Source organism: Vicia villosa, linkage group LG1 (genome assembly GCF_029867415.1).
Source record: "Vicia villosa cultivar HV-30 ecotype Madison, WI linkage group LG1, Vvil1.0, whole genome shotgun sequence".
Taxonomy (NCBI): Eukaryota; Viridiplantae; Streptophyta; class Magnoliopsida; order Fabales; family Fabaceae; genus Vicia; species Vicia villosa.
The window spans coordinates 48,376,123-48,386,775 of record NC_081180.1 but is presented as its reverse complement, the minus strand read 5'-3'; the positions used below and the strand labels follow the sequence as shown (position 1 = coordinate 48,386,775).

At 32.0% G+C, this 10,653-nt stretch overlaps 1 protein-coding gene across 1 annotated transcript; it reads right to left on the bottom strand.

Moving 5' to 3' along the window:
* Window positions 1-549: 549 nt before the first annotated feature.
* LOC131637001 (subtilisin-like protease SBT5.4) lies at window positions 550-9,440 on the bottom strand. The gene is made up of 11 exons (XM_058907575.1): window positions 9,217-9,440; window positions 8,984-9,093; window positions 8,807-8,904; window positions 8,508-8,669; window positions 3,111-3,225; window positions 2,421-2,961; window positions 2,234-2,331; window positions 1,902-2,147; window positions 1,709-1,823; window positions 1,418-1,631; window positions 550-1,317 (listed from the first exon to the last, which is right to left on the bottom strand). Exons 1-11 carry the CDS (start codon window positions 9,313-9,315, stop codon window positions 758-760), a joined length of 2,358 nt encoding a protein of 785 aa, XP_058763558.1. The 5' UTR covers window positions 9,316-9,440; the 3' UTR covers window positions 550-757.
* Window positions 9,441-10,653: the final 1,213 nt, after the last annotated feature.

Sequence of the window (10,653 nt, the reverse complement as noted above, 5' to 3'; positions counted from 1 at the left end):
GCAAAAAACTTAAAATTTGATTTTTAAATTGAGATTTACATTACTTTTTATCGTTATCTTTTAAAATTTAAAAAATTCATATTTAATTTTTCTCGTTTTAAAAAAATTCTAAAATTTAGTAAATAAATGTTTTACATTATTCTAAACATGTATAAAAAAATTATTCAAAATTTTTAAAATTAAAGGATAATTAAACCGTTTTCAAAATTTTAGAAAATAACATGAATTAAAATTGAATGCATAAAAAAAATTTAACGACTAAAATATGTCTTTTTTTAATAGGGGACTAAAATTAAAATTTGAAATATTAATAAAAATCATTAAATATAAATATATATTTTTTGAATTAGGAAGTATTCAAGAAATCTTTTTGGAATTAAAAGTTTTGAATTTGAATTCAACTCTAAAAATATATTATATCTCTTGTGCCCAAGAGTTTGCTTTTCAGTTGTTTTTCTTTTGGGCTTCGGCCCTAACCAAAAATAAAAATAAAAAAATAATTCATAAAAGTATAATTTAAACACTTTGATTTTCAGAAAAAGTGACCATAATAATTAGGAGTTGGAAAATGAGTAAAATTTGAACGGGATTATTTCGTCAAAGATTCAAATCCTATCCTAATAAAAGTTATTTCAACCGGAAACATGTAAGCCATATGAACATGTATATTGATATAATCACTTTATGAGTTATCAAGAAACTTGCACACCTCAATAAACTGTGTATGGACTAGAAAGATACTAGTAAGATAGAAACCTCAGTTTTGTGGCCTAATTGCAATAGAACTCCTAACATGATGCTTGCCATCAGTCCAATCCAACCTCCCAAATACATATTCACCAGTACTATTATTATTATTATTAGTTAGAGGCCTCAAACTCAAACTGACTCTAAACTCTCTCTTTTCACCCTTTTCCTTAAAGTTTAGTACATTAGGCTCAACAGAGACTAAAACCTCGCGAGCTGCTGCAATGCGAACCACATATATGCTTGGGGGCCCAACATTGGTAAGTGTACGCGTCACATTTAGTGACTGTCCAATTTTTAAGTTAGGAATTGTGATTGTTGGATAATTGAAATCTACTAAACTGAAAGATTTCGGACAAGTGTATGGCTTGCGGTAGAACACACTAAGATGAGAACCTTTATAGGCACGATTGCACAAGTAGTTCATGTAGTCCGTAGTATTTAGGTCATAAACAAGTCCAGGGTCCACGGCACGATTAGGTTGGACATGCCCTGCACCAAATGCAAATGGAGTTGCATTTTGCAGCGACGACTCCAACATAAGTTTTCCAGTATTATCTTTTATTCTTGCTGCAACGTAAGATTAAGATTAAGATTGTAAGATTAAGATTAAGATTGTATGATAAATTGGAGTCCAAAACCAGATATATCAATAAAAAATCTACGTTACCTGTGGTCATAATCGCGGATTTAATAGCAGCGGGACTCCAATCAGGATGAATAGATTTAACTAAGCCAACAATGCCAGAAATATGTGGACATGACATTGATGTTCCTGACAAAGTATTGTAAGAAGATCTGCGTTTATCAGATGGTTGATCAGAAGGAGATGCAGCTTCACTAAAAGCAGCAATTACTTCAACTCCTGGAGCCGTAATGTCGGGCTGAAACACGTAAAACCAAAATTACAATGACACAATTCACATTGTTTTATAAGAAAAAACCCTAACATATATTTAACCTTGAGGATTGATGGATCAAGGGGATTAGGCCCTCTTGATGAAAAGGAAGCCATAAATGGAGCTGGCTTTACACCCATCTGTGTTTCAACTCTAGAAATTGAAGCCATAGGAGACCTGTATCATACATGCTATGTAAGAATAATCAAGATTGTGTTCGTAAAAATTATGAAGAATTTATCCAGGATATATTACTTGGTGGAGTTGATGTAATTAAAAAGGAAGATTCCATCTTTAAAGGTAATATGTGAAGCAGGAAGCACATGAGCATCAGCTATAATGTCATTCGCTCCGTCTTTGTTATTAGCCAAAACCATACCAACAGCGCCAGCACGAGCAGCTTGCACACCCTTGTCAGCTCTATCATTGTCACCGCGAAGACAAACCAATATTTTTCCTTTAACCTTTGTCGGATCAAGAGTTCCAGTCTTGCAAAGCAAACTACAAAATTGGAATAAATTAGATTAAGATAGAATTTATATTCACTAAACAAAACTTCTAAAAAGGTTGCTAGAAAATATTCTTACGCGTCAGCTGAAGATGCGTTATGAGCTCCGGCATCTGCTGCGCTTAATAAAGGGTAAAGCTTGTTAGGTGGCAAGTAGGATTCTGAAAGGCTAGCTCCCTAAAAATCAAGAGAATGAACATCATTGTGATATAATCATATAACAGTAACATTTTTATATAAAAATCGAAGTTTGCTTAGTAACATACCTTGAGTATTTTCTTGTTATCAAGTGTAACAAAACTAGTAAAAGATCGATCCATTGTGCTTGCACCAACTGTGATGGACCATGGTTCCACGTTAGATACTGTGCCGGGAGAAGGCCCTGTGTTTCCTGCAGAGCTTACTACAACAATGCCCTGAGCAACAGCATGGAAAGATCCTATAGAAACACTGCTTTCGAAAAATTCAACTGGAGTACCACCCAGAGACGCGGAAATCACATCAACACCGTCACTTATAGCGGCTTCAAAAGCAGCCAAAATGTCTGCTTCGTAACATCCGCCACCAGCAGCAAGTGGCGGCCAGCACACCTTATAGGCTGCAACTCGCGCTTTTGGTGATCCACCACTTGCTGTTCCATTTCCATAGCCAAATATACTTGCATTTTCTACGAAATTGCCTCCCGCAGTTGATAAAGTATGTGTGCCGTGACCATCGAGGTCGCGTGCGCTATTGAAGGTTACATTTTTAGCATCGCCAAGATCTGCTAAATAGCCTTTGTAAAAATATCTTGCTCCAATAAGCTTTCTATCAATAATGAACATTAAAAAAAAGAGTAAGATATATATATTTGCTACATCCTTTATAAAAGGATTAATTTGTTTCATAAATAAGGCTGAAATTAAAGTAGACTATTTAAAAATAAATAAATCTAAAAATAAAACATTTTGCTAAACCTGTTGCAGTGAAAATTATCGGTATTATTTGTGTCAACTTGACAAATTCCACGCCATCGGGTTGGAACCGGACCAAATCCATCATCACTAAAGCTCTTTGATTCAGGCCAAACACCTATCACAAGTTACAGAATATTTGATAAGAGTTTGGATGTGTGTTTCACTGTCTGTATATAAAAATCAGTTTTGATTTAAGAGACTATATAAATTTCAAAATAACCATAAAAAGTATTGTGACTTGTGACTTGTGAATGTTAATCTAAAATTATGTTATATTAGTAGTTTCTATTGTTTGTGATTTGCGATACTATTTTTTCTTTTGCCATTAACACTGAAATCCAGCAAGCAACAGATTTGGAACATAAACAGGAAAACTCAGTGAAAATCATAGAATTTTGAGTTTTTTTTAAAAATAAGGACTGTGAAACAATTAAAGAGTATGCTAATAAATTTATTAGCGTGGCTAACAAAGTAATATTGCTTGGATCAAAAATTTTATTTCTAGAATAGTTTCAAAAATACTTGTGATATTACACAGAAGATTTGAAGCAACTATCACTTCCAAAGACAAGTCAAATTTTACCTTGGCATCACTTGTGACATGCAGACCCAAGAATAAAGAAGAATGAAAAGGAGAAAAGAGCATGGAAAATAAATATAAGAAGAAATTTAACATACAAAAAGCAACTCCAAACACCACCTATTGTAATGGAAAGAAAAATAGAGAATTTCTTCCTTGCAAGCTAGACTAGGATAATTCTGCTAGGTCATAATAGAGGTATCTCAAAAAAAAAGCGACAAGAGAAAAGGTACGTAAACATCGGGCAAGTTCCTACAAATGAGTGGTAGTCGCTTGAAATAAATCTAAGCGTCCCACAATTGAGTGGGGCCGCCCAAGATGAATTGCCCGACAGAGTCTAGGTCGAAATTCACGATTCGCATCACCTATCACATGTGTCTACAAGGTGGTTGAGGAACATCAACCCATAGAAATAGTGAAGGAGGAATAATTGCTTTCTCCATGATGGAAGGAGGATTAGTCGTTCCACATTTTGGGATTTTGGGAAACCGCTCAATCTTTTCAAACCAAGTCCAAAAACTCTCACACACACACGCACATTTTCGACATCGTCTTCTTCTTTGCACCATTTCCAACATCGTCTTCTTCTTCTTTGCACCATTTTCGACGTCGACTTTTTCTTCTTTGCACCATTTCTAACATCGTCTAATTAAGTGTGGTGTTGTTTATGTTAATTATAAGTCGTTGTTTTCTCTAATCGTTATATCATATTAGCTTGTTAGAGAAACGTGTTTTTTATATCAAATTGCTATAGAAACATGATTTTTCTGTATCAGGTTGTTATAGAATATTAGGTTATAAAATCATTTTTTTTTTCAGGTTATTATAACATATCAGGTTGTTATATAAACATGTTATTTTCTCTATTTGTTTGGTACATTTTATATGACTAATGTCAATTTTGAAATAATTTATTCGATGTGTTTATTTTTTTAGAAATAATTTTATGGACATGGATGATAATGAAGTCTGTTTAGCCTCACCTTCAAAAGTCTTCAGTGATCTAAAAAATATGAATGGATTCATGTGTGCAATGATGAACTCAAACATGTTATTGGCAAGGTATTTGATATTTTAATAGAAAGAAGTAATTTTATAAAATGTATGCACATGTTGTTGGTTTGCATGTGTGCAGTTTGACGGAAACAAAAAATAAATATGATTTAAAGTGGAAGTATTTTCTTTGCTTAAAATAGGGTTTTAAAGAGGAAAAAAAGATAGACACGAAGGAATTGCTTATAAATGAAAATAATTTGACTAAATTAGAAAAAGAAAATTGACACGAGAGGGATGTAATCCCTGAATTGTTTTTAAGTGAACTATTGAGGATAAATATGAAGTTTCACAATTTTATGAAGGTCATTCACATGGAGTACTCATACTTAGAAAAACACCATTTTTAAGATCAGTAAATAGTGTAAATAGTGTTCATAAAAATATATTATTTTCTTACGGTAGAGCTAATACGGGGACTTCAAAAAGTTATCAAATAATAAAGGAGCAGATCGGAAGCTATGAAACTCTAGAATGCACTCAAAAAGATTTGAAAAATTATTCAAGAAATTTGAAAGAATTGGTCAAAGACTCGACTCATCTTTAAGCAAAGAAAATACTTCCACTTGACGTCAAATTATCCGCACTAAAATCAACAGCATGTGCATAACTTTTATAAAAATTATCATTCTATTAAAGTAGCAAATACCTTGTTAGTCTCAGGTTTGAGTTCATCAACGCACACAGTAATTCATTCCCTCGACGTATTCTCAAGACCATTGAAGACTTTTGAAGGTGAGCATAATCCGACTTCATTATCATCCATCTCCATAAAATTATTCATAAAAAAATAAATACAACAGATAAATTATTTTAAAATTGGTATTAACCATATAAATTATACCAAACAAATATAGAAATAACATATTTCTATAACAATCTAATATACTATAACAACCTGATAGACAAAATAACAAGTTTCTATAACAACCTAATATTCTATAACAACTTGATAGAGAAAATAACAAGTTTATATAATCATCTAATATGCTATAACAATCAGATACAGAAAAACATGTTTTTATAAAAAAAATATATTTATGTAACAACCTGATATGCTATGACAAATAGAGAAAACAAATATTAATAATTAATATAAACAATTCTACATTTAATAAGACGGCGTCTGAAATGGTGCAAAGAAAAATAAGACACTGATAGAAATGGCGCACGGATTAAGAAGACAACGTTGAAAATGGTGGAAATAGGAAGAAGACTGCATCACAAATGGTGCAAAGAGGAAGAAGACAGCGTGAGAAATATAGAAAAAAGGACGAACACAGCGTCGAAAATGAGAAGTCTCGTTAGTATAAGGCTGGTAGAAAGCAAAGAAACACATAAGAGACTGTGGAATGGGATAATTTTGATATATAGGCCCTAATAGAGGTATGAGAAAGTGACAAGGGACCATGTAGATTAATGTCAAGAGAGCTCTTTCACATGAGCAATATCTTCTTGATATAGATCTATTGGTCGCCCAATTAGGTTGGGTCGCCTGAGATGAACTGCTTGATAGGGCATGGGTTAAAACCCATAATTCACACCACCTATCACACATCTCTATGACATGGATAAGGAATAACGGCCAAGATAAATGGTCAAGGAGGAATAAATGTTTCATCCATGGTGGAATGAGGATTCGTCCCACTCTGTTCCATATTTTGGGGTTTTAGGAAACCACTTCAAACTCTTAAGCCTAAGTCCAAGGAACTCCTATATATCTCTCATTTGGAGAATAGGAAAATGGTCTCTTTTCCCTCAAAAAACACACATATAGGAGATATCTACAAGCATTATGGAAAATTTGATTAAATTCATTTAAAATTTTAGAGAAGACCTTATGCAATTTGTGGAAAGTGAAACAAGCTATGGCATCACACGAGAATATGTAGAAGAAATTTTCAACAAAGTAATGAGGCTTGAGTCGCAGATGAACAAGAGGAAAAAGAAAAGGAGGATTTGCTTGTAGCAATGTGTTTAATATGCAGTAGACCAAGTGAATGTTGGATAGTGGATAGTGGTTTTATCAATCACATGGCCCATGATCAAAAACTATTTAGAGAGTTAGACAAATCACATATATCAAAATTTAGAATTAGTAATGGTAAACTTATTCTCGATGAAGGGAAAGGAATTGTAGCTATTGAAATTTGTACATATAGAAAGCTAATTTTGGATATTTTTAATGAATATGATATTGAGCAAAACTTGCTACATGTGTATCAATAAATTGATAAAGTTTTTTAAGTCATCTTTGAAAATAAGAAATGTTTGATCAAATATGCCAATGATATATGGTGACTTGCTAAGCTTCAAGGCATGTCAATATGGTAAGCAAGAAAGATTACCCTTCAAACAAAAGACTTGAGAGCAACAAAGAAGTTGCAATTTATCCACACATATATGTTTGGACCTCATAGGATGATTTCACTTAAAGAGAGAAAATATTACATTATCTTTATAGATGATTACACCATAATGTGTTGGATTTATTTTCTCAAGTCCAAGTTAGAGCTTGTAGAAGTATTATGGAGATTTAAGCATTGGATTGAAATAGAAAAGCAGTTGCGATATTCAAGTTTTGTAATATTTCAAGTTGTAAGGTTACTCTGATATTGATTAGGCGTGATCTTTAGAAGACGCCAAATCCACTTTAGGTTAGTGTTTTTGTTAGGGATCAAGAATATTCTCTCAGAGTTCGAGAAAACAAGAAATTGTTGCAGAATCAACAACTGAAACAAAATTTATTCCCGTTGAAAATAATAAGTTAAGTGTGAGTTGGAGTCCCACATTGATTATAAATGTGGAGATTTGGGCATTTATAAGTGGGATAACTCACACACATATTACCTTAAAATTTTTGGTGAATATGGTGTGTCTCTCTCACTTATGTGTTGCTTTTTGACCCAATGTTTATGCTCCTCCTAACGCACTAACAATTGGTATCACAAGCCTTTGATTCAATTGTGGTACAAGTGTATGTGGAAGAAAGAGCTTCCAGTTGAGAGAGAGCATTTTGAATAGACCCACACTTGAGGGGGCAAATGTGGGGAAGTCCCACGTTTGTTAGAAATGAGGTGACTTGAGCATTTATAAGTGGGAGAATCCACTCACCTATCACTTTAAGCTTTTGAGTGAATATGTGGTATGTCTCCCACAAATATATATTGCTAAAGAAAAGTCCACTCATAGGTGTACAAAAGAATAGAGCGGTGTGTTTGAAGTACTGCAAGACTCAAGATCAATTGTCAGATATGGAGCCGGTTTGAGCTATAAACTCAAAACATCCGATCATTCATACAATGAATAGTTTTAAACGTGTATCAGTCGTTGATGTTGCTAGCTTACTATTTGATCAAATTTTTAGGAGTTTGTTTTTAACTTTTTCAGTTAATTATTAACTAATATAGTGGCGGTTGAGTTCTAAAAGCTAGCTACTCAGCATTGATTTTATTTTAATTATAGTTTTGTATTTAAATACATATTTTTATTCAAAATCACATTTCTATGAATAATTACAGTTTTATATTTATATGTTAAAAAATTGTTGAAGGGATGCTAACTTCCCCAAGAGGCTTAGTAAAGAAAAAGCTTATACAAAATGAATAAAATTGATAATTAACCTTAAGTGGTGAGTGAAAACATATATATGAAATGTCTATAGAAAACAATAATAATATCTATCTAATGCTTCAAATCATATCTCATAAGGCACATTGCACATAAATAAATAAATAAATAAATAAATAATCAAAATTCATTACCTGTGTCTAAATTTCCAATAATTATATCTTCTCCTTGGGATTTGCTCCATATTGAACGTTTTGAAATACCATCACTTCTTTCTAATCCAAGAAAATCCCATGAATGAGTTGTGTGGAGTTCTCTTGGTTTGTTTAAGAAAATTGATAACACATTTGGATTTTCTGCACCAAGAATTACAAAGAGTTAATTAAAATAACTATGTGTTAAAATTTAAAAAAATTAAATGACTATATGAATTATGATGTATTATAATCATAAAAATTCATCATTAATAGATAAATAAAATTACACATCTTACTTGAAATCTTTGCAACTTCATCTTCATCAAGCACTGCAGCGAAGCCATTAAAATATTTATTATAAGAATAAAATATTGCTTCTTTCGCCTTCTCCGTGCTGTTTAAGGAAAATAAATCCATAATTAATTCATTAATTTTTCTATAAAAAATCACAAAAATAAGGTTTAATTCTTTACCTTCCAATGTATGAACCAAGCATGGCATAATGAGAGTTTGTGACAGAATCAACATCAAGAGCTGAAAGTCTTGAACCATAAGGTTGTTGTCCTAGATATACAACATAGGACTAACAAAAACACAACATGAAAAAAAAAAAAAAACATAAGGAAACTTAAAACAAAAATTCAATGAAATGAATTCAAATGATGTTATAAGTTATGGTAACAAAACTATAGGTTAAAAAACTTACTTTTTTGATAGCTTGGGTGGGGTCCTGGAGAAAAGAGAAAATGAGAAGTAACAATAAGGTATGATGATGACATAAGGATGAAGACATTGTTTTTCTCATTAGAATTATGTTTGAGAAAATAACTATGCATTCCACTGTTTTTATAACTTGTTTCTGACTGTTTTGCAAAACCAAATTCACTTCCTCTGGTAATAACGAATGGTATAAGCGTTGTGAAAGGCTGTAATTTGTTCAACGTTTTTCAAGGTTGCAATAAATAGGTCAGTTGAATAAACTAGGACAAATGTGCTTTTGCGAATCCGTTTGTAAAGTTTTAAAAAAATGAATTTTTTTCTTTTTATTTTTAAAAATTAATTTTATAAAATTAATTTTTTTAATGTTTATTTTTTCTAAATTAAAAGATTAATTTTAACATCGTATAACATAAACATATATTATTTAAGATCAAAACGTAGTCAAAATTATAATTTTTTTTAAAAGTTATATTTCAAAAAAGATTTTTATGGAAAAGGCTTAAATAGTCTTTTATTCTTCGTAAGTTAGCGTGTTTTTATTTTTTATCCCTATATTTTTATTTTTGGGGATAAAGTCCTCAAATGTTGAATTTCATTTTATTTTAGTCCCTAAAATAAAAATCTGTAAGAAAATCTGCAGGTTTCTTGCAGATTTTCCTTCGAATTTTTCAGCGAATTTTAATTTTACGCACTAAAACTAAAAGGATTTTAACATTCAGGGACCATTTCTAAGAAAAATAAGATAAAGGGACAAAAATCAAAAACACGCCAACTTACAGGGACCAAAAGACTATTTAAGCCTTATGAAAAACTATTTGAAGTAGCATAATTTTTTAAAATTTTAAAATAAAAAAAAATTAATAAAATGATAAAATATATAAAATAACATTTTAAGAATAACTATTATATTCTAACAATGTGAGGGTTCATCCTCTGACAGCTCAGAAATTCCGCCAAGCACCATAGCAGAAAGCCTTCCGCTATCTATGTTATTGATTGAATTATGTCACAAGTGTAAATTTTCAGTAATGTGTCTCTCAAAGCTTCCTATATCAACATGCATGAGTTTTCTTTCATCAAAGAATTCAAAGTTAACATCATCCCTCCTAAGGCTTCCTCTATTAAAGAAGTCTTTTGAAATCCCCCGGCTTTTGGTTGGATAAAGTGCAATTGCGACGGAGCTTTCATTCATGATAATGCTAATGCGGGAGGAGGTGGTCTTTTTCGTAATCATTGGGGAGATTTTATCCTTGCCTTTGCGGAGAATTTTCAGTGCGGCACTTCGGTTTATGCCGAATTTAGAGCGGCGGTCCGTGCTACGGAAATCGCTATTGATAGGGGTTGGCCTAAGATTTGGATGGAAAACGACTCTAGTTTGGTTGTCAAAGCTTTCTCCAACCATAACTTAGTTCCCTTTATTTAT

Bases quoted from the DNA above. Each gene is read 5' to 3' on its own strand.
- LOC131637001 (XM_058907575.1), bottom strand. From the start codon at position 9,315: ATGAGAAAAACAATGTCTTCATCCTTATGTCATCATCATACCTTATTG. The intron at 9,094-9,216 runs GTAAGTTTTTTA...TGTTTTTGTTAG, and splicing joins CCACCCAAGCTATCAAAAAA to TCCTATGTTGTATATCTAGG. The intron at 1,824-1,901 runs GTAATATATCCT...TGTATGATACAG, and splicing joins AATTACATCAACTCCACCAA to GTCTCCTATGGCTTCAATTT.